Consider the following 24,421-nt stretch of genomic DNA (forward strand, 5'->3'; position numbering starts at 1 on the left):
TTTCTTATGTTATTACATGAAATCATAATTGTTTCATTTTTTATGCATGTGTAAATGATGTGTCTCTATTATAATGAAATACATTGCAGCAATAAATAACTAATGCACTTAATCAGTGGTCAATCCATTTGTTTTAGTTCTTGGTTGAAAAATTTAGAATAAACTAATTTCATATAATGAAATACAAAAGAACAAGTGGGGATATGACATCATCAGCCCACCTAATGAATATTCATAAAGACTTGCCTAGAACTGTTTGACCAGAATAATGCAAAATTCAATAAATTTGTTATTTATTATCCGATTTTGATCAAATTTTCAGCATTTTGCTCTGTGAATTTTACTCTATTTAATTAAATCATATAAATAACTTCAGCCTGGAGCATTTCTTTAAAGGGACAGAGATTACACAAATGTGATTTTTGTTGCAGTCCTTCAATGGTATGAGATGACAGCCATGGAAGAGGGTAGCAAAATTAATTGCCGAAACCTGAATGATACACCACCCACCTGTTGATGCACTCTGAAGACTTTAAAGTGATCATTTCACTTTGTTCTGATTTAAAAAATTCACATTTTGGTTCTTTAAAATGGGCTAAACATAAGGCTTATGGTGTAAAAATACCATCCCAAAAGTTTCAAAGTATCATATCTCGAGGAACCACATGTACTTTAAAAGTTTGGAGATGTAAACCAAAGTTTGAAAATAATTGGGGGTTGGTTTAGATGGCTATGTGTATACAGCGAATCTGTACACTACAACACTTAAACTCTGGATGAACCCAGCGTGACCTACATACAGTGCAGCTAATAATAGTGCATGGGAGAAACAGCAGAAGGCAGTCAATACAGCCAACTAATTTTTAGTAATTTGAGAAAAATTGGCTTAAGCTGAATGCGTCTTACAGACGGTTCTCAAAATCAGGCTAATACATGTAAATTGCTACTTGTGTCTGAATTTGAGTTTTTCATCCTATGCTGTGGTCTTTTTCAGGGTATTTGAGGACAAATATAAGCACTGATACACATGTTTCATCTTTGTTTGAGAAAGTTTGAAATCAGCTGCTCACAACGTGAAACGATCCCTTTAATCTGTGGTGGACATACACAAACATGCATACATGGGACTAAAGCTTAACAAAATATTGATAAAGAATTGGAGGGGGGGGGGGCAAACTTCAGGATTGTAATGAACTGAAAAAGGATTATAAAATGTAGGACATCCATGTATAAACCACATGTAACTGAGCTACATGTCCTTCATGGTACACAATTTGAATAATGTCCAATTTATTTGTATTTCCTGCTTTCTTTATTGCATAGTATTTATCTTTTTCCCATCTATTCTAAGTGGGAATTTTCCATAAATTGCACCAAACTTATCAGCCGAAACTGCAGGCGGTGACGTAAGTGTTGGTAATTGGTGTTAGCAAAATCATCCTCACTATACGTTCATTGAATGATCATGCTTCCCCAAGATAAGGACTGTCACTTCTTGAGGTGTGGCCAACTAACACTTCTAAAAAAAGTGAATATTCGGTCACAGTTAGTAGATTGACCAAGTTGGTGAAGTGGTGCTTGGCATGTATTTATGCTGTTCACACAATAATCTTGAATATAATAATGTCTAGAGATAGAGGTTGAAGAAAGTGTGATGAAAAAACTTTGGGTAATGTACAAGGAAACGCTCTATATTGACTAAATATTGTGTTATGCATATGTAATTAGATGCTCATGAATATTCATGAGCTTGGAAAATATGTTGAGTATCCTCTTCTTACGCACAAATTCTGTTTGTTCTTTATGTACCAAAGTAAATTAAAGATTTAATACTATACCGTTTAATTTATTATGAATGGTAACTGCATATGGTACCTTTTCTCTGCACAGACAATTATGCAAATTAGGTTAATTTAGGCCACGTACATGTAGATTATTTTGCTTGAACAACAAATTTGTCACAAAAGTTTATCTGGTCCCTACAAACAACGTGTACTACACTCTCATTTAATGAACTATAGTAGCACCCACCCCCTTTAATTTAATTCAACATAATTGTTAGATAAAAAAAGGAAATGGTGGTTTTAAACATGTAATGAATATGCATACTATTGTTGAATATTCATGAGGCAGTTGTATGCTCTGCTAGTCTTGTTTTTAAACCCACTGAGGGTTTGGTAAAGGGTTAGTGAAGTTGTGCTTCAGTATCACCTCATACTCCAATCTTAAAAGTGTAGTGATTTAACATTTTTTCTCAACTGTCAATTTCCTTTAAAAATGTAATAACTTCTTTGAAATATTTAGCGCCCTCTCTTGGTGATGGTTATATTTTCTTTTTAAAAAGTGATCTTTGAGTAATTTTCTAGCAAATTTAGGGATTTGATATCTAAAAGCTGTAGGCAAATATGCAGCCTACATGTACTGTCCCTGCTAATGACTTGTGTATAGAAGTTGTATATGTGCTAGTCTTGTGTGCAGACCCACTCGTTGATCAAAGTTTCAATCAGGGTCTGTGCTTACAGACTAATGCTGTCCAGCCATGTGCACACAGTGTCCAGTACATGTGTGTATTTTTGCAGTAGTTGATATTAGAGATGAATATTGGATACGCTGAGTGGTACATGTATATTAAATTTATCTGATTTATCTGATACACCACAAGAATTTAATATCATTTTTGTCTTGCCTGCATAGCAGAGCGAGACTACTAGCGTAGACGCCGCTTTTCCAACGGCGGTGGCATCAACATTGAAATCTCAACCAATGGTTAAGTTTTTTAAATGACATCATAACTGAGAAAGTATATGGACCTAGTTCATGAAACTTAGACATAAGGGTAATCAAGTACTACTGAACATCCTGCCTGAGTTTCAGGTCACATGACCCATGTCAAAGGTCATTTAGGGTCAATGAACTTAGACCATGTTGGGGAATCAACATAAAAATCTTAATGGAAGGTTAAGTTTTTTAAATGTCATCTTAACTTAGAAATTATATGGATCTAGTTCTTGAAACTTGGACATAAGAGTAATGGAGTATTACCAAACTTCTTGCTTGAGTTTCAGGTCACATGACCAAGGTCAAAGGTCATTTAGGGTCAATGAACTTTGGCCATGTTGGGGTATTTGTTGAATTTCCATCTTAAGTTTTAAAATTTATGGAGCTAGTTCATAAAACCTGGACATAAGATTGATTAAGTATCACTGGACATCCTGTGCAAGTTTCAGGTCACATGAATTAGGTCAAAGGTCATAGATCAATGAACTTTGGCCATGTTAGGGGTAATTATAGGCTGCACATTCAGACCTTTAACTTGTGAAGTGAAGGGTTTGCACGGCAAACTAAATGTTGCATGCCAGCAAGCAAACATTTGTAAGGTTAGTTATTACAAGGTAATATTGTATTGAAAAATGGGCTTGTGTGTGTAATTATAAACTTTATTTTACAGTGCATATTTACTATCTCATGAAATAACAGTAAACAATAATTTGTATCATTAAATATCTTTATCACAGGAAGTGTTCCCCAAGCCCCAAGCTTGCATACACCTACTCCCTATGGCCGCTCCACAAAGATGCCTATGAGATGGCTCATACTAGGATGTACCACAAACCAGTGGAGAACGATCGGTGGAATTATAGAGATGGTTACATCTCCTTCGGTGGTATGGCATCCAGAGAAGGATTTGAACTTCAAGAGGTAATAATGATAATAGTGATCACCATAAAAACAATGATCATATTTATTAATTATAAGTACTCTAAAAATAGAATGCAGCTTCAAAACTGAAGAATTCGAGCTGTGCTTAAAATGTCCCTTTTTTGGTCAGTATATAAAAAATAGCTCCTTTGTTTGTAAAGAAGGATTTAAACTTCAAGAGGTAATAATGATAATGATAATCACAACAAAAACAATGATCATATTTATTAATTATAATTACTCTTAAAGAAGAATGCAGCATCAAAACTGAAAATTTCAAGCTGTGCTTAAAATGTCCCTTTTTCTGGTCAGTAATTAAAAGAAAAAATAGCTCCTTTGTTTGTAAAGAAGGATTTAAACTTCAAGAGGTAATAATGATAATGATAATCACAATAAAAACAATGATCATATTTATTAATTATAAGTACTCTAAAAATATAATGCAGTACCAAAACTGAACATTTCAAGCTGTGCCTATAATGTCCCTTTTTCTGGTCAGTAAAAAAAAAAAAAATAGCTCCTTTGTTTGTAAAGAAGGATTTAAACTTCAAGAGGTAATAATGATAATGTTAATCACAACAAAAACAATGATCATAATTATTAATTATAAGTACTCTAAAAATAGAATTCAGCATCAAAACTGAACATTTCAAGCTGTGCTTAAAATGTCCCTTTTTCTGGTCAGTATATAAAAAAAAGAGCTCCTTTGTTTGTAAAGAAGGATTTAAACTTCAACAGGTAATAACAATAATGATAATCACAACAAAAACAATGATCATAATTCATATTCATTAATTATAAGTACTCTAAAAATAGAATTCAGCATCAAACTGAACATTTCAAGCTGTTCCTAAAATGTTCTTTTTTCTGGTCAGTATATAAAAAAAAATAGCTCCTTTGTTTGTAAAGAAGGATTTAAACTTCAAGAGGTAATAATGATAATAGTGATTACTGATAATTACAACAACAATAATCATTATACTTATTAATTATAAGTGCTCTAAAAAAAAAGGATGCAGCATCAAAACTGAAAAATTCAAGCTGTGTTTAAAATGTCCCTTTTCTGGTCAGTATGTGAAAAAAATTAAGCTCCTTTGATTGTAAAGAGAAAGTCTAGATCGATCACAACCAACACAACAAGCATGTATCTCTCTTGAGATATCTCCTCAAGTTCTTGATTTTGAGTAAAGATAAAGATACAACATTTGAGAAGAGATGTAGGGCATTCATGTCGTGTTCTTTCCGAGGAAGAAAAGTCTCATATGGTTTTTAACAAATAATGGAAATGTATGGTAAATTTGAGATTGATTTTTATCGAAGGAAGTTTTACACTGTCTCTTTGTGATATGATTCAGATGATTGCCGGCAATATGTGCAGTACAGGTAAGTTATATCATGAACCACTATTTTTCAATCATTGCCCCTGCACAGTGTGTGAAATTCTGGCGGTCAAGATTTGTGCTCCTTCCTTCACACTCCTCCACACTACGCCAGATGTCTGAGAAGGGTTACCAAGGCAACCTAGATGTTTACAGGAGCGAGGAAGCATCATCAAAGCATCACCTGCTTGTGGAGGGTTTCCTAAGGTTCTTTGAAGGGCTCAATCGAAGAAGGACTCGTCTTAATGTTCCTCCAGCGAGTGGTTCCAAAAGTCAGGTAGAAGACAACATTTTAAAAAATACATTTAAGACAATAACCACTTTTTCCGTCCAAGGCAATGATCTTTTTAATGAAAAGCCCTACAAATTAGAGAAATTAAAATGAATTTGACCATTCTGATCTCATTGTATTATTTTTCCATTTTAAACATAATTTTACTACACTGTACCTACTGGCTGTTCCTAGTCAAATTTTAGAAAATTTCCACTTAGTTGGGTTGGATTGGCCACTAGTAAACTTGTTATAGAATTTTTGTAGTTGTTATTAAAACAAGTCTTATTGAAACAGGACTCAGAAGGACCTCTAGATCATCTGCAATGACGATGCAGTTATAGAGATTTGAAGTGGGCTTCATGTCAAGATTACAATTTTGGTGAATTGAGCGCTATTTGGTGAACTATCCGGCTAATTTCTCAAGTAGAAATGCAGTCTGGATCTGGCTCAGTATGCCACCACACACACCTGTCAAACACGGAACCCACAATGCACATTCTCCGCAGGTCAAGGTCACATTCTACATGTTTGCTCAAGCAAGAATACCCCCACTATGGGTGATGTAGATGGGGTTCTTAAATCTCGAGATCAATCCTGCAGAGAGCTGATCAGATTGAACAAACCAGGACTGGTGAAGAACCACCTAATCATTCCTTTTCTCTTGAACCCTTTAGAGGATATCTCAGGGTGACCTCGGTCAGAGTGCCACCAGCCCTGGCTACCGGAAGATCACCCAGAGTGGTACCTCCACCCCCACCAGCCACCACCCCTCTCTAAGCCTCACCACCGGCTCCCTGCATACCCTGCTCTCTGGTGTGGTAGCAAGCCGGAAGGAGGACCCATCCAGCGAACCAGGGAGCCCTAAGTCTCCAGACAAGAGAGATGGGAAACCTCATCAAGCCAGTTCATTTGTTTCCGTTGTCAAGGCGATGAGAGATCCAAGGTTAGGAGTCAAGAATCTGTGTTTTACTAAAAACTTGTCAATGAGAAATGTTCAACAAATTTATTTACCAAAAAAATTACAGTGTTTCTTGTATAGGACTCGAGCTCCATTCCCTGTTAATGGTACTGGAAGTTTAATGAGAGATTTTATATTTTATTGATATTTAAAGTTTATGATTAAATTAGTGCCAAAACTGAAATGTTATAAATGAATAGTGCATTGGGGTTTGTGTTGAAAAAATATGTCAGACTTTATAGGGTTCATTAATTTTGTGTGAAGTGACTATGAACTTCAAAAAGCTTCAATTATCCTAGTATTAATAATGAAATAAAACTAGCACATATCACTATTGTGAAATGAAGGCACAATTCACTTTTCACAAATAGAGTAATAGAAATGTCTTCTACCAGAATGAAAGTACATGTGATCACAAGGAAGTTTTCTTCTAGACAAAACAAATTCTATTACAGTACTAATCATGATGTAATACAAAAAACTATAATAATGGACATATGTTTTGCAATCAGCACTGGTCTTGGCTTCATAGGAGGTGACCACAGAGGGCTCCCTTCTGATTGTTTCACGACGGCGGAGGCAGTGAGCTGGATCAGGAAGACTTTCATTGATCAGCCGAACCACGAACAAGCAGTCACATTCTTACAGGTAATAATAGCAGATATCCTGCATTTCATTGACACATTGTCTGTGACATGCTCATGAGTGAAATTGTTGTTTTGAACTAGCTTATAACACATACTCCCTGGCTTTGGCGTAACATCAGTTTTGCTTAAACTTTTACAGAAGTTGCATTGCAAAACTAAAACTGCCTATTGACAACAAACATATGCCATAATGTTGTTTTGTGAAAGGACATCGCTTTTTGAATAAAATTGTTTTTGATTTCATACATATGAATTAATTGTTAATTTATTAATTTTAGCAAGTAGAATGTATACCATGCCAAGTGACTAAATTTTTGGATTGATTGATGATGATCAAGATAGAAATGTAAATGGTGAAATTTACCATATTTATCAGAAACAAAATATTGAAACTCATTGTTACATGTATGTTTTCATTACTATGAATAATCATTTTATTGGAGTGAAAATAGTAAAATGCTTTAAAATCTATGCAGCAGACAGTGCAATTTCTTTGTGTTCATGTCAGCAGTTTAATAACATTAACTATCCATGACTGAAAAACGCTATTATGTTATTATATGATCATTTCAATTTTATGATGAGGAGCTGCGCATATCGCTTAACCCTTCCCATATAGAAGATCCTTAGCAAGGGATATATCTTTCCTCTATTCATTTTTAATGTTCCGCAATCATTGTTTTTAATTTCATGATATGGTATCCCAAATCTATCATCTATCTATTCCTTTATAGGAGATGCTTAATGATGGATATATCTACTCGGTGTTCAGTAGCAGAGGAGCCAAGCAGATTATATATGGTTACTACATCTACTCTCTTCATGATAATCAGTCAGGTAATTTTTTCCAAATGACTTTTTTATGGTGAAGAAATCATGAGGACCTTCCTCCTCTCACTGAAATAATTTTTTCTGCGTTTACCTTGTATTCCCAGCGTACAAAATTATCATCAATGCTCTATAAGTCAGCATTTTCTACATCATCAATCAGAAAAAAAAATGGTCATAATGATGATATCTAGATGCTACAAGTTCTAAAATCGGTGCCTGCAGTATGGGTGCGCGTGTGCAATGGACAATATCGTATGGATCCAAAATTTGCACGGTTGATGACGTCATTGTAAAATGGGCTGAGTGATTGATTTTGACCAACTAATCAAATGACAAAGATCTATCTAGGTGTCATATAAACTTACATGATAAATTGTGTTTGTGAACAGAATCCCAAGGTAATTCATCCAAGCCTGTGATTGGGCAGCCATTGTATGACATACCGCCTCAGCAGGAATGGTTTCAAGCAGCGTGTACCGTTGCTCAGGACAAACAGGACCTACCTGAACGACCCAACGGACCAGGTAAGGTGTATGATGATAACAGTATTACACCATCTATCTAAATATAATCTATTCCAAGGTGTCCTATTATTATTAACCCGCCTTTAGCTCAAGCTGCCCTTTCCAATTCCCAGTGCATTCAAAGAATTAATCCCGCCAGTTACCCATTCAAAGCTATGTGAGTAAATTTCTCGAAGGAAAACACGCCATGGCTTTGATTCTAACCCACAAGAACACAGATCATGTGGGAAATTTGCAGACTGTAAATTGTCATAACACACCTTATACATGTACTAGCTGAAATATGTATGCTCTATCCATGGGCATAGATTTATTTTATGCATGTCCAAAAACAGAGATGAAGTAGGGAAAAGCTGATGAAAACTTTTTTTTGGGAGGGGGTGGGGAATGACCAAAGTAGCATGTAGATATCTATATTTATTATTATATGCTTATTTTTTCTGAAATGATTCCCAATATTGTTTTAATACATTGTATATATACATTTTTAAAATCCTTATTAGGCCTGTGCCTTCTGCCTGTCTATAAGAGCATTGTTCTTGAGATGTGGAATACAGACCTAGACCATATGGAATACTGTCAGGCTAGTTTCCATAGCAACTACCAGCCTGACCACGCCTTTGATATGGAGCTTCAGTGGTTGACATCAACACCAGGATTACTTAATGATCTAGTGAGTGTGTCATGTAGGAGTATAGAATTAGTTCAGGAAATAGCCATGTAGTTCATTTCACTTCATTTAGTTCCGATTCTCATAAAAAAAAAAAAATACATTATACCATTTTTTAAAAGACGATATAAATACGAAGAATATGGGGTAGCCAGCAGAGGCCATCATCCTTTCACAGGCTGGGCTCCAAATAGTTACTTTAATGTCATTTAAAGGTAAAAGACAGTAGTTGCAGCTAGCAATTATTTCATTAGAAAGTCTTTTAAATCAAGGTTAATTGTCAAAATATTATCATACATCTAGATCTGGTTCATTATTGTAAACTTATCTTTGTAAAATGATGAAGTCTTAGCTCAAAATTGATAATGCTAATGATCACTTACACAGAAAAGCATATGTGGGACAGTGTATTAATATTGCTTCGAAAAGTACCCGTCATTTGATGAAATTCCGTGCTTATTTTGCTCATTTCTCAGCAATTGCGCATTTTCTTCTAGAGCCATTTGGCACATATTTTATATTTATACATACAAGCACTTTGGTGATAATTTAATTGGATTCTGTTCGAACTCATTTTGAAATCGTTACCACAATGGGTACTAGTATTTATCTTTAATATACATTCACAAGGATAACAATTAGAAATTTTACGTGTTTTTTTTTGTACTTTGTCTTTCTCTTATCACAATTTCAGATCATGAACTGGTTACGTAGAGCTCAGAGCGCGGGCTTTCATCTCATCCCGTCACACGTTGATCCATTCTGTTTTTGGGAAGATATCTCAGATCCCCTTTGTAGTCCTGTATTTATCCCTCTCTCCCTACAAGATGGCTCTGACATGGAACCGGATCTACTAGCGAAGGTGCAGGAGATTATACTGAAAAGGTAACACAGACTTTTTGATTTGGTTTATATTGACTTGCTCTTCAAGCAGTCAGTCTCCATTTAGAGATAATTTAATACTCCAAGGGCTAAACCCACTTGTTTTACTGTGAATTTGGTCTAATTAATGTTTGGCCTGCACTATTGTGCTAATCTCCTCTTAGTCTAATATTCATTTGGTCTGAAGCCCAGTTGGTCATATTTCCATTCCATCTACTAATTATTTTGCACTTTGACAGATGAAATTATGGGTTATTAACAGTTCATGTAGCCATGTATAGACTAATGGGGTGTAGCAAGAAAATTTTGCAATCAGTTGCAAATTTCTGTAAATAAAGCGGATGTAGTCCTTTAAAAAGTTGGCAATTTGTATTCTTTTTTATTCAAGTTTGATTCTTTGTAACCTCTCAGAAGGTCCATAAGTTCACAAAGTTCATACTGGTTTATATATTGTCCAGATAAAATAAATGGAAATTTGCAGATTTTGGATTTTTACAAGCTATTTTTTAAATGCTGTATATGAAATGCAGTTGAGGCCAAAAGTTTACATACACCCATGGAATTCAGTGAAATTTGTTCGCTTGCCAAACATCGTAAAATTTACTTTATCTTCAGAAATATAAACACTACCATGACAAATTTGGTATCAAATGAAAGAGCATATTAAGTTCTTTAACATAAGTGGTATGTCGTTGGGATTAAAGTGTATTTCAGGTGGAATTTTCTTTGAACATCAAAAAGTAATATTCATGCCAAATGTATTCTATTGTTTGTTATATTTTCAAACATCGTTTCATAGAAATATATAAATGTCAAATCTATGATTTACATTACATTTTCTATCATGATAAGTCACCACTGAACAAAAAAGTGTAATCTGAAATGTTTGTGTTGAGAAGTAACTAGCACAAATATGAAATGTGTTTGTCAAGTTTTTATTTTTAATTTGTCTAAGATATGAAGATTTTTTGGGGAAAATGACACCTAAATATTCTGCTCCTGATGACAAAGCAATGTGATGAAAGGGCACGGCATACTCATTTGTTTGATATCAAAGTCGTCATGATAAAACAAATGTTTATATAAGGTACAGTAAATTTTAAGATGTTTGGCAAGAGTCAACTTTTCTTTGGATTTCCTGGGTGTATGTAAACTTCTAGCCTTAAAGGTCAAGTCCAGATAAATGTTGATTTGAATAAATAGAGAAAAATCAAACTAGCATAATGCTGAAAATTTCATCAAAATCGGATGCAAAAATAAGAAAGTTATGGCATTTTAAAGTTTCGCTTATTTTTCACGAAACAGTGATATGCACAACTCAGTGTCATGCAAATGAGTCAGTCGGTGGTGTCCATCACTCACTATTTCTTTTGTTGTTTTATTGTTTCAATTATACAATATTACATTTTTTACATATTTGACAATAAAAGGAGCAAGTTGACTGAAACATATAGTATTAAACAATGCTAATTCCACATGTTCAGGGAATAAGTAATCGTTTCACTTGACAATGAGGAGAAAACTCGAATATTTCATATTTCATGTAATAAAATACAAAAGAAATAGTGAGTGGATGACGTCATCAGTCTCCTCATTTGCATACCGCCCAGGATGTGCACATAACTGTTTTGTGAAATTAAGCGAAACTTTAAAATGTCATCACTTTCTTATTTTACATCCGATTTTGATGAAATTTTCAGTGTTATACTTGTTGGATTTTTCTCTTTTCATTCAAATCAACTTTTTGTTGGGGTGGACTTGTCCTTTCACTGTATATAACATGCACATGCATTATACATAGACATTGACACATTTTCTTATTTCTTGTTATATCTTCCCCCAAGATTTGGTTTCCTTGCCAACCACACATCCTGCTTGAGCCCCTTACCGGGCTCTGCATCAAAGAACTCTCCCTACTCAAGCATTCATGTGCAATACGTCCATGTAACAGGGGTGACCTTTGCCCTACCGACCCCTACCCAGGCCGATACCACCTCACCCCGCCCCGATAAAATGCCTTGTCTCTGCTCGGCTTGGAAAGGTAGGAGAGTATGCTTCAACTCGTTTATGTTAACAAATAGTTCTACATTCATTTCAAATTTCCTATTAAGAGTCAGATATCTTCAAATGATTGTCTTAAATTCAAATAATTTATATTGTATGTTTCAGTTTCATGGAAAACAAAACATGTTTCAATGTAATGATGTTAAAAGATTATTACTTTTTTTGAAAACCTTATCAGTATGCCAATACAAAAATTTTGAAAGTTTTTTTTTTTATGTTACTGCCTGTCTAGGCTATAATGAGTAAACACTGTATACCAATGGCGGACCACCTGTATGTGGATCCCTACTTAAATGATTTGACTATATTTTCTAGTTCATATGGAAAGAGGTTATAGTTTAAAGTTATCCGAAAGCAAAAAAAGAATGACAAGGTGGGGTCAGACGTACAAACATGTTGATTATTTAATGGAATTGTCTTGTAGTGACTTTACCAGGGGCCTATTTCATAAAGAGTTACAACTGTTGTAACTTTGCCATTATGGCACCCTTGATTTTGATTGGCTGCTGAGCCCTGTTACCATGGTAATTGCCATAATGGCAAAGTCACAACAGTTGTAACTCTTTATGAAATGGGCCCCTGGACTTTACAGTTTGGCACAACAGAGGTAGTTTGTGTTATGATCATCGCCTTTTGCTTTGAATAGAAGGGGAGGAATTCTGTGATTTAGAATTGATGACTGTGACTTAAACTGTGACTGAGTTTAGGCAGTAAATTGTTGTCATCTTCCATATACTTTGACAGAATCCAGAAACAACAACTCAACTCTTGAGAGAGGGAACCATCACTGTCATTCAACCAGGAGATCTAGGAAACGAGAGTACCCATCACAGCCAGGTTTCCTTTGGGTCAACAACCATCTCCTCACCAAGAAATGGAAATCGAGTGCTTCTGGGGACGATGCCTTCAGGGAAGCACTTCTCAATGACTTTAGAAAGCTTTGTGCTAACGATGAAGGACGTCTTGATGCGCTGGTCAGTATGGTGACTGAAGAGCAGAAAACAAGAGACACAGCTAGCGCAAGGGATCCTGCGGATCAATAACCGTCTCCTCACCAAGAATTGGAAATCAAGTGCTTCTGGGGACGATGCCTTCAGGGAAGCACTTCTCAATGACTTTAGAAAGCTTTGTGCTAACGATGAAGGACGTCTTGATGCACTGGTCAGTTTGGTCACTGAGGAAGAGAGGAAGTCTGAGTAGAACTGGCATTCGGATGAAAGTTATTTATTATTTGTTAGGCTCCACTCCACTGATCAGATAAAACAAGAGACACTACTCCAGCAGATAAATAACCATCGTCTTACCAAGAAATGGAAATCAAGTGCTTCAGTAAAGGAATTCTTGAGTGGATGAAGACTCCACTTCGATTAAGAAATCATGTAGATGATAAGTACTCTATGATGACTAAGTCATTAGTATATTACACGAAAAGTACTTGTTACCAAGATAACCTAACACTATGTTGCCAGAGCAGTAACAAACTAAAGACATGTTTGTAGATGATCACTACACATGTAGCTGACATTTTCATGTGATAAAGCAAGCATTCAACGTTCCATTGATGTCCATTTTATGGATGTATAGGAAGCCCTAAAGAAATATTATTGTGTGAGACAAGAGGCTGTCAATTGAGCTATGCATGAAAATTATTTATATTTATATTGCAATTATGATCACTATGTGCCTTTGTACTTGTATAAGACTTGACCTGTCAGACTATATAGCAATATCCCTCCTCAATTTAACCAATAGGTAATACATTTATTGTTTGTTCAATATATATATATATATATATATATATAAATATATATATTTATACCAGGTGAGTAAAAAAAAACTTGACACCTCACAAATCCTCAATTTTAGGAAAAAATATGTCATGAACACATAATTATTAAATATGGCCTGAAAGGGTATGTTCTCCAAAATGATTTGATACCATATTTGTGTGGTATGTGTTAACGCTTGGATGACCAGGAGGTATTCTTTGCAGTGATGTAAATTTTGATTTTGCTAAGGTAAGGTATGACTGCAAATGAATGAATCCAGATGTCAGTGAGGTCATAATCCTACAAGGGTTGCATTAAAATCTATTTAAAAACACCTTTTCAGTAATTTACATTACAATTGTGTAATAAACACTTTTTGGTATCAATTCTCAAGTTAATTTCATTCAAACGGGATTAGCAAATTTGTTTACTAAATCATGTAGGATTATGACATCATTTGCACTTGGATTCATTCATTGCAGTAATGCCTTACTTTGGCGCCAATCAAAATTTACATCACTGCAAAGAATGCCTACTGATTATCCACGTGTGAAGACATACAACATAAATGTGGTAGCAAATTGTTTGGGAGAAGATACTCTTTCCAGCCATATATAAAATTGTGTATTCATGACATATTTTTTCCTTAAATTAGGGATTTGTGAGGTGTCAGGTTACTCGCACGGTATATATACATGCATGTAGTTTGATATACAGCCCTGACTAAAAAGCATATATATATGTATCATCATTTGTTGTACAACACCTACCCAGTTTTATGTGTGCAGGCATATTGAAGTTGTAAACCACAAAAAGATCTGTGCATTGCTAACTGTGACAGATTGAATTGTTTATTTCATTTGTAAACTTCAAGTCACATACATGAGTTACTAGTTAAAGTGTAAAAGCTATCCAGAAGTTTAAATTCTTCTCACCCTTTTCCAAAACCTTGATTTCTGAAGTATTCATCTAGTTTTCCTGATTATCATAATAATAATGCCGGGCCCACGATCAATTGGGCAAAGAAAAATTTTGGAGTATTTCATTTCATGTCTATTTCGAAAAATGAAATATGGAATTTTTATTTTCTGAAAAAGTATATTAGAAGACCATTGTTATTATTACTCTCAACTGATAAGAGACCACACAGTGTTCGTCATTTCACTCTTGCTTAAATTCATCAACCTTCAATATGATAAGCTACTTTATCATTTATTAATATTGTTTGATATCACAACTTAAATAAATAGGATGAAATGATAAAACAACTTGCCATAGGTTCATTGGCATATGTGACCAAGCACCACAGAACCCACAAAAAGTTGCACAGTGTGATTTTCAATTGGAGCCAATTGAGAGTATTTCGGTCAGAATGTTCAAATTTAAGATTTGGGTGTTTTCTGAAAGAGTATACTCTCCCCTATTTACTGTATAAATTTGGATGTACCAATCAAACCTAAAGTGTAATTTTTTAGTGTTCTTATCAGACCTATTTTTTGTTACAAGCTACTGAAATACTTGACTACTGTAGGATTGTGTGATTTCAAAATTTGTAATTTGTATAACAAATTTGGTATGGGTGATAAGTTCATTGAAACACAACACCACTTCCAAACTTCTTTACAGTTTTATAATCGTGTCGTGTTTTCCGTCAGAAGGCAATAAAAAAAATTTAGTGGTAGGTCATGGATTTTTTTTTTCAATGTATTTTTTTGTATTCAAACATGGTAATATTGGTTAATATTATTGTCCTACGCACAATTCAATATAACAGAAGCAGTACTGTGATACACATAATTTCTTATACTATTGTCTAACTTGATATTGTTCAATAAATCTTGTCTTCGTTATTTTTCAATGTTTGTGAACTTTAACAGTTCGATGCATAGAAATCAGTGTTGATAGAGTGATGTTAGCAGAATCTGAATAATCATTGAGGATTAGAGTATGAAATGGATTTATTTTATTTTTGTAATTGGGGTAGTGATGAAAGTGTGTATGTGTTGTACTATGGAATGCTTTTGTTTTCTTATTGAGTGCCTTGATCATTTGTATTTCACCCATTTCTTGATAGCTCTATTTATGTTTACTAAATGTAGTTTTGGCTACGAAAATGTTCAAATTGTCTTGCCTCTCTTGTATTTCACCTAAACGGTGATTGCTCCCTTAACATCAATTATCATCTAACTTTAGGGAAATTGATGTAATTATCATATTGCCATTAATGATGGCATTTGGTATTGAATTGATGGGCTTCAGACATGTTTTAAGCATAGCATGGATACCCACCTCAGATTACCCCTATTTGCACTTCTTTCTATTCCATTCAACTTTCATTCTTTCATTGGATTCACATTATTACCTGAGGGGAGGAGACCACCTCCCTGACTGCTCGCACCCGTCTTCAAGGCTTGAACAAAGACTCCTGGGCCCTGCCGTCTTACAAAGAGTTACAATGATTCAATCAATCGCAACTTTTGAAAGCCAGCAAAGTCAACATATAAAATGCATGTCTGTTCAAAAGATTTTCTAGATATGAATGTATATCCATGAATTCATTGATTTCTTGACAATTTGGTGTGTTCTCCTTTGTTTACTAGGGACATTTTGCAAATTTCCTGTATAAAAAAATCATGGCACTGATGGATTTCCATAGTTACGATTGATTGGATCAATCACAACTCTTTGTAAGACGGGGCCCTGGGCTGCGGAGAAAATGTGTGAATTAGGTGTGTTGGGGAGTAGGGGTCAAGAGATAACACAAACTGTGAATGGGCTGCTACCCATGCAACATATTTCAGTGAAAACAGCTGCACCCCGTCAATTTAGCACCCAAATTCACTCCCATTCTTCAACTGTTGTCCCCCAAACCCCTTGACTGAGAGGGGAAATGGATCACAGTGACTGTTCAGGATATGGGATGGGAATTTTTTGAGGTGCTTGGACTCCCCCCCCCCCCCCCCCACGGATCTATGCCATCTATGTTACTATGCTATTTATTATTCTTTGGGGGCCTTGTCCTTAGATATACAGTATGTTTGCCTGAATTTTTTTCTCTCTTTTCCTACCACTCTTTCATTTCTTCTCTTTCTGACTTCCCACCCCCTCCCACTCTTTCTCTCTTATTTGTTTCACTCTCTTTGATTTGATTATTGAACATATTGGAACCCATTCCAGTGATGTCTTAAATGTACCTCTTTTTGTGTCCTGTTTGCACTCAGATTTGTACATACTCTAAAAACACTGAGCAAACACTTTAACAGGGTATTCAAATATTTTCTCCAACTAAACTGAAGTAATTGCACCTTGCTCATATATCAGCATGGGTTTGATATGTTTTATGTTACTTTGTATGATTTCTAATCTTATATTCTCCATGTACTCTTTTTCATTTGGTTGTCAAGTATGAAGTTCCTAATATGGCTTTTCGTGATCTGTATTTTTTTTTACTTGATGTTTCATTTTCTGGTATATTTGATTAAATCAGAGAAACTTTGTTACAAACTTCAATGGATTTTAAGATAATGTGAAGTGTAAAACACTGTAATATTATAAATTTATGAAAATATACATGTACATGTACATCCAGTGTGGCAATAGTTGATATTCAGTATATGATGTGTATATAAATACTTGCATTGAACATTTCAATCACTCTCACTCTATGACAGGAATTGAAGTACTTGATTATCTTGTAAATATGTATTAAAAGATTGTAGAAAATTGGTTCAAGAATGTAGCCTATCAGATGGGCTTAAAAGAGTCAGGTGTATGCTCTTTATTATTGTGCTAACATGCACAAGAATGCAAACAGTGTGCCGCAAGAAAGCATGAAATTGCATATGGCCATGTCTCGAGCATACAACATGCATTGTTTATTACGTCAATGCTATAGGAATCATAGGCTCATTCGTGTGCACATATGAGGTTGGCAATAGTACTTGTAGTAATGATGTCATAAACAAAATTGTTGCCTAGCATAATTCAGGACTACGATTTAAATCAGTCTGCTTTGCATCCAATTATTCTGCCATTTGTTCATGTTATAAAACAAATAATGCACAGACTTAGGTTTGTAATATTAGTTGTGATGGAGGAATTTCAGGTATTTACAAACACCATTGAAAATTACTCGAGTTCCCTTCATCTCAACTCTGTACACACTATTCAACTGTGCATTATTTGTATCATATTTGCCAGCAAGATATATATTGTGTGTGATATATTCTAGTACTACATGAATTTTGATGAATATTTCTCTGTCACATCGATTTGTCTATTCCATAATTTGCAAATAATCAAGATTTTTCATGAGGCTGATCTATATTGGCAACATAGTGATTTCACTTATTATTACATTTCTCAACAAGTGTTAAATGATTGCAAGAAAGTATTGCAAGTAGTGAAATGCAATCAATACATAGATAAAGGATATTGATAGTTTTCATGGTACAACAACAGAATTGGTATAACAGTGCTTTGATTATTCCCTATTCAACAATTTTTGCTCATTAAAATAATTATGACATTGGAAAGAAGAAAAAGGTCACATGTTTTGATAAGATTCTTCTCTTTATGATTATGATATATATTTATATCTGATATTAATTCATCTTTATTTCTGGATATTGAATAAAACTTAATGAAACTGCAAAATATATGAACATGTTTTCTTATTGGGGTCTATGCCTGCATACATGTATATAATCTGCTTAGTTAAATGCTCTTCCTGTAGTTTATTTGTATAACGTGGTAATTGGTTGAATATGAGAATAATCGAAATTAACAAATATAAACTGGTCTCTTATATTAATTCTATATTTCTTTAGTATTTACAGTGATATTTCATACTTAGAAGATGAAAAAAAATGTTCTTATTGGGTCTATGCCTGCATACACATGTATAATCTGTTTAGTTATGTGCTCTTCCTGTAGTTCGTTTGAATAAGAAATTGCTAAACAGTCGGGCCAACATTTATTGGTCATCCTATTTAAGATGTAACAAAATAGCACAATTTATGAACAGTACTCAGCAATGTAATGGTCTTGGCCTCCACACATCCATGACATTCCATCATTTCCAACCATAAAAACACTTTTTCAAATAATGCTTCTTTCAAATAACAGAATTAATTTCAATCCCATTGCTTTTTTTAAAGCAAGATGACAACTGTCCTTGACGTTTCTCCGGGCCGACCGTGCGGCAGAGCGAAATAAAGAAGAAAGTCCCGGTAGCCCAGCTACAGACCATGATAATTTGAAGAGCAAGACCAAGTTGGTTAAAGATGATAACATCAGCAGGTAACATGAGTGATCCTGCAATGAAACTTGATAGTGCTGCCATAGAGTTTGCTCGAGAGAATGTGGAGATGGAGTAGTGACTTCGAGATTTGCGATCATCCTCAGGACAATGAAGGTACGCTACACCGTAATGCAAAGTAAAGTCTACCGTCAGGCCAACAATAAGTGCCATCATCGATGATTCAAAGACATTGAGCTCCCAGCCAGCAAAGACAAGAGCAGCAAGTGCGGTGATCACTGCACCTCCAATGGACAATATGATGAACAGGACAAGAATGATGTTTCGACTGGTTAGAAGGACCACTCCTGCAGCGATTGAGACGGACAAGGCCAGAGAGGTACGGGCTCCTCTGGCAAAGCTCAGAGTGTTGTCCAGAAAGTAAGGCTGCTTATCACTGATGGTCACAAACCAACCGTTACGGAGTCCCTCAGGAGCTGATGTTAGCTGGTCTCTCATCCAGGACGTGGCATTGTTCCAGAACTCATTTGTCTCTTGAAACTCAAACCTTTCAAGAACAGAACTTTCAAACTGCAAGTAAAGAGCACTGATTGAGTTGTTCCGTCCAAAGCGTAGACCTGGAATAGGCATGTCGCAGGGATATCTCTTGCAACGATCTGCAATAAAATTTGGAAGACACTCATCAAAGAGGTCTGAGAGGAAGGGAAAGTCTGTCTGGCTACAGCACTTATGTCTTCGGTCATCTGTACCTGTAGCATCACATGGTTGTTCCATAAATCTCTTGAAGGCTTCAATAAAACAGTCTTCTTTGACCATTGAAGGTATTTGATAAAAGCTTTGTAGACGCACCTCCTTACAAAAGTTTGAAAGCCACTGTTGACTGTCCTCCTGTGAAAGGGTCAGTGGTTTATCTAACAGTACTTGACCCCTGTCATCAGGATTCCATAGATCACCATTGTCTAGTGGAATAATGCCCCAAACAAAGATGACTGGAAGTTTGTTAACACTGGCACTTTCAAAGTCAAATTTCAATTTAAGAACTTGATCATATCTTTCAATAGGATGCGTTGGTGTGTAAATTTGTATATCCCCACTGGATGGAAGAGATAATCCTGGCGCGAAGAAAACTACAACTAATGACCCACCAAAGAGGACGGGAAATACAATTAGCCACACAAAACGAAATCTAAGCACAAACTTGGGCAGATGAACGTTAAAGATAGAATAAATGATATTACCTAGTATTCTTTTTGTCTTGGCATATACTACTTTGTGTCTTGCAGAAGACGTTCTTGTTCCATATTTTCTTTTATGGATGTACTTCTCAGACACCATGATTGCAGGCGGGAGCCAGATGACTGTAAGAACAAAGTTTGTTAAGATCACCATTCCAGAGTAGATTGAAAAGAGACGTACAGTTGTAACAGCACTAACAGCGGTCACAAAGAGAGCAGCAGCATTGGTAAAGCTTGTGACGAACATGGTGAATGTCGCTTCCTCGAGGGATATCTTCAAGACCTTCACGCAGGATTCATCAGGTGATACCTGTAGGTTCTTCCTCCAGATGTCCATGAAGATGAAGGCATCATCCGCACCTACTGCCATCACAAGGATCACCGCCAGGAGTGACATGAACGGGAAGAAGGCGAAGCGAAAAACAACAAAGTGAAAGAAATATCCAAGCATAAGCGACAGCGCCATCTGCAAGAGGACCAGGATGGATGTAAGCAGTGACTCCATATAGATCCAGATGATTGCTACAATGAGTGTGCATCCTATACCAACATAGATGAAATCTCCACGCAGCGCATTGGAGTAGGTGCTTAATTTAACCTTCCTGGTGTCCACGCCAATCCCTGTTACCATGGTAATTCCATCATCCAGGTCCTGGTTGTAGATGTTCTCCAGATAGATTGACTTGACTTCATCTGCATCAGCGCTCAAGGGATACAGATGAAGCATCAGGTTTAAATCAGCTTCGTCGGTGTTCAGAGATGATGGGAACATTCCAGGAGTGAGAACATAGAAGATGAAATATGCTGCATCATCATATCCAAGACATTCAGCAGGTACCCGAGATGAGCAATTCTTATCTTCACTGCAACCGGGTTGAAGATCGCCAGAACCGTAGAAAGGAGCGCATCGTCGAAGAAGAGCTTTCGTGCGACCGACATCATCATCTGTTACATCAAGGCAAGATCCCCTGTTGTTCATGTTGGCGATATAGTTGGCGAGAGACCATGTTGCACAGCAGGCTCCTGAAGTGTCTCTCTTACAAGATGCTTGAAAGTGAGATGAGTTCCGAACAATGACGTCATCTTGACGGCACATGGATATTAGATGTTCACTTGAGAGGAGGTTGGGGAGGTTGGATGATGAAGACTTGAAAACCATCCGGAATCCTTTTATATCTAGATGCATTAGAAAAAAGGGGGATATTTCGATGAGAAACAGATCATACTGAGCAGCAAAAGAAAGAGAATATGAGAATTTACACTGTTAAAAAATTATCCTTAAATAAAAGAAGTTCCTGCAGCAGAGTCTCGAGAACACCTGTTATCTTACCAGATTGCGTAATCTTATCATGTAAAATTACAGGATATTGGCATTTGGTGTATGGAACCTTACACATTTCCTTAAATAAAACACCATTTTCCCCTTTTTAAACAGACCTGTTCTGTTAAATTGTAGAAAATTCCTGTTTTATGATTTTACAGAATGATTCTGTTATGATTCTGTTATTGCTTTCTGCAAAATCTTGTTTTTTTCCTGTAAAATCAGGTTTTTTTTTAACAGTGTACAGCGGATGTTTTAACAGGTGGAGATGGGTAACGATTGGGATATACTAGTATATAATTGATCGTCCCTATCACAAATACAAAATACATTGCCCAAAATCATCATAAATTATGTTTATCATGTCTACATAACTCATTGAAATAACCAACCGACAAGTAATTGGTATGTGTCCTAACTTCTCATCTATGTAACCAAATATTTTACATCATAATTCACTTGCAATTTGGCCCTAAATTGAAAGCTTTGATCTAAAAGATCATTACATTAACTTTTTGTTTATATATACTTCCAGGAAGAGATTTTAGGTCATGTCATCTATTAAAGTTACCGTCCATTTTCCCCTTTTTCTCCTACTTGTACCAAAAATAATTTTCAATGTGAAATTATTTTCTTTATGAATACCTGGAGTTCCACAGAAATTAATGGTGCCTTCTGTCCTTGTTTCGTTAACGGATGGTAATGACTGAAGGTTTGATTCATCCATTGTGATGTCTACTCCATTTGGGATTACAGAAAACACTTCTGTCTCGTTTAAAAGATTTTCAAAGGCGATGAGACGATCGTGAATAAAGGTTCCTCTGGCTTCAACACCCTTAAAACAGAAATGAAAATAATGTGCGTTTATTAGGAAAACTAACGAGATTCCTGCAAATAAAGCAGACCTTAAGGAGAGAACCGTGGAAGTCTTCTAAATAGTAACATGTACTTTCAATTAGTGCTATTTTGTTGTCACTGATTTCGTATTATTCTCATAAACGATGTGAAAAGTAGGTTTCCTTTTCTATACAATAATATTAACGTATAGCGAAAATTGTGTAACTAACATTCATGATAGAAAAGAGAAGGCTCAGTAGGGTATGAATATGATGAAACAAAATGAATTCATCGAAATCAAGCTCAATTTCATTCCCGTCTTTGAAAGTCGTGAAAGTGGAGTTGATATTCAAGTATGACAAAAGGTGAATTAAGAAAATCGAGCGGCAATGCACTCTTCTTTCGCGCATACTAAAAATAATTGAAAATGCATTATAACTCTTGGGCTAAAGTGATAAGCGAAATACAAGTGTGATCAACGAGGGTGATGATTTACGGGGTAATACAATCACGTGATTAACTTTTGCTCAATCCAAAGCAAAATTCTTAGTGTATGGAATATGAAAATAAAATACCTTTGATGCATCATCAAAAGTAGGCAAACCATGTAGCAAAATGACCGTAGCTCCCATCAATATAAAGATTACCAACTCAATGACACAGACAACAACGGGAAAGCCCCAGTAACACTTGGCTAATCTGAAATTAAACCAACAGAATAAGATGATTACCAATAACAAAGAATTATAGAGTGTACTGTATTTTGAAAACATATTGCAAATCGTAGTTACTTGGAAGGAAGAGGGGTCAGGTGTGCGAGACTTGACCTTTATGATCTATCTAACCCCTTTTTTCCTTTTTTATCTTTATAGCTCATTCTTTATTTTCTCTTTTGATTGAAAGTATATAATTAGTTGGAAAAATACTTGCCTCAAATTAATTACCAATTCATGATATATAGTACATTCCTTTGCATCCCCAACATTTTAATCATTATCTAACTGACTAGAAAAAAATACAAGCACTGCACTGGAAGGTCGAGGGGAACACCTTAGCCTTAACTCAGCCTTAACACTTATTGACCCCGTTCTCATCTACTTTCTTGAGCTGGTTTCCCTGTAACCAGTTTTGGAAACTAGGTTAGAAAATCTCTTCGCCACCGTTCTCATCACCATCCCCTGAACTTGTTTCCAGGTCCTCTTCAATTAAAGTAGTCGTGTTACTATGATAAAAATGCTAATATCTACGGGCCATTATGTCCCCTCCCCGAGTAAAAGGTTAAGAGATAGTATTTAAAATCAATCTCAATTTTATATTAATTTGAATCTATTGCGACTTAATAAGATAAGGCCCAGATAATTCAGGATAATTCAGAGACGACTGCATATCCTTCAGCCACCATGATTATGTCAAAAGAGTTCTAACCATTATAGTGTCCATTATATTCTCGCTTACATTCCGAAGAAGGAGGTGTCTTTTTCCGGGAGCCCATTTACCTCCTCATCACCGGCCAAAAAGTTATCCAACCACCTGGAGAGAACGGGGGGAGGAGGAGGTGGAGGAATGGAAGTCACCACCACCGATGAAACCTGATTAGGCATGCTGATGGAATCTCATCTCAAACTATATTAGAGATATCTAAGGTTCTCTCACAAAGTCCCCAGAATCCGTGACGACGCAAGCCATGCAGTTATTGATGATCATCGAAAAGAAACTGCATATTATGTCCCGCTTGGCTATCCCGTTCGTTCTCTCAAACACTTTCCCCCGCGATCTTTCAGCATTCTGATGATGTACTTCAACAGTTCTTCAGATCTTCTACAAGAACTAGATTGTATGATGTACTAGTGGCGCTAATAAGAAAGTACATGAAGGAATTGCACACATTTATATTTAGACATTATTCATTTCATAATCACGACGGTTCAATTTTTCAAAATGGTAAGTGGCTCTCTCTCTCTTCACAATGAAGTGTCCATTGTTTCATTGTTTGCTTTCACTTTCTACCAAATGCAATCCCCTCGAAATTGATGTTGATTGCCATCAAACAAAAGCAAACATCACATTTGTG

The 24,421-nt window shown here is 35.7% G+C and overlaps 2 protein-coding genes and 1 non-coding gene across 4 annotated transcripts in view; 1 reads left to right on the forward strand and 2 right to left on the reverse strand.

Moving 5' to 3' along the window:
* Positions 1-13,056, forward strand: part of LOC129254339 (GATOR1 complex protein DEPDC5-like) — a 30,986-nt gene extending 17,930 nt beyond the window's left edge. For both annotated transcript variants that reach the window (XM_064115638.1, XM_064115639.1), the window contains 10 exons: positions 3,516-3,699; positions 5,131-5,355; positions 6,027-6,295; positions 6,823-6,958; positions 7,692-7,794; positions 8,178-8,312; positions 8,816-8,985; positions 9,677-9,867; positions 11,709-11,905; positions 12,673-13,056. In XM_064115638.1, coding sequence (XP_063971708.1) covers positions 3,516-3,699; positions 5,131-5,355; positions 6,027-6,295; positions 6,823-6,958; positions 7,692-7,794; positions 8,178-8,312; positions 8,816-8,985; positions 9,677-9,867; positions 11,709-11,905; positions 12,673-12,971 — 1,909 coding nt within the window. In that variant the 3' untranslated portion in view covers positions 12,972-13,056. The remainder of the gene's footprint in view (positions 1-3,515; positions 3,700-5,130; positions 5,356-6,026; positions 6,296-6,822; positions 6,959-7,691; positions 7,795-8,177; positions 8,313-8,815; positions 8,986-9,676; positions 9,868-11,708; positions 11,906-12,672) is intronic.
* LOC129255189 (U4atac minor spliceosomal RNA) lies at positions 1,358-1,489 on the reverse strand. Its single transcript, XR_008583879.2, has one exon. It is a non-coding gene; the product is annotated as a U4atac minor spliceosomal RNA (small nuclear RNA).
* Positions 13,057-18,016: 4,960 nt separating the features above from the next.
* Positions 18,017-24,172, reverse strand: LOC129280843 (protein dispatched homolog 1-like). The gene is made up of 4 exons (XM_054916848.2): positions 23,806-24,172; positions 22,926-23,049; positions 22,159-22,348; positions 18,017-21,368 (listed from the first exon to the last, which is right to left on the reverse strand). Exons 1-4 carry the CDS (start codon positions 23,949-23,951, stop codon positions 18,814-18,816), a joined length of 3,015 nt encoding a protein of 1,004 aa, XP_054772823.2. The 5' UTR covers positions 23,952-24,172; the 3' UTR covers positions 18,017-18,813.
* Between the last annotated feature and the right edge of the window lie 249 nt (positions 24,173-24,421).

Source organism: Lytechinus pictus, chromosome 2, assembly GCF_037042905.1.
Source record: "Lytechinus pictus isolate F3 Inbred chromosome 2, Lp3.0, whole genome shotgun sequence".
NCBI lineage: Eukaryota > Metazoa > Echinodermata > Echinoidea > Temnopleuroida > Toxopneustidae > Lytechinus > Lytechinus pictus.

Coding starts and splice junctions, on each gene's coding strand:
- LOC129280843 (XM_054916848.2), bottom strand. CDS start 23,951: ATGCCTAATCAGGTTTCATCGGTGGTGGTGACTTCCATTCCTCCACCT. Junction 22,349..22,925: donor CTTTTGATGATGCATCAAAG/GTATTTTATTTT, acceptor TTCTGTTTTAAG/GGTGTTGAAGCCAGAGGAAC. Junction 21,369..22,158: donor TAATTTCTGTGGAACTCCAG/GTATTCATAAAG, acceptor TAATGCATCTAG/ATATAAAAGGATTCCGGATG.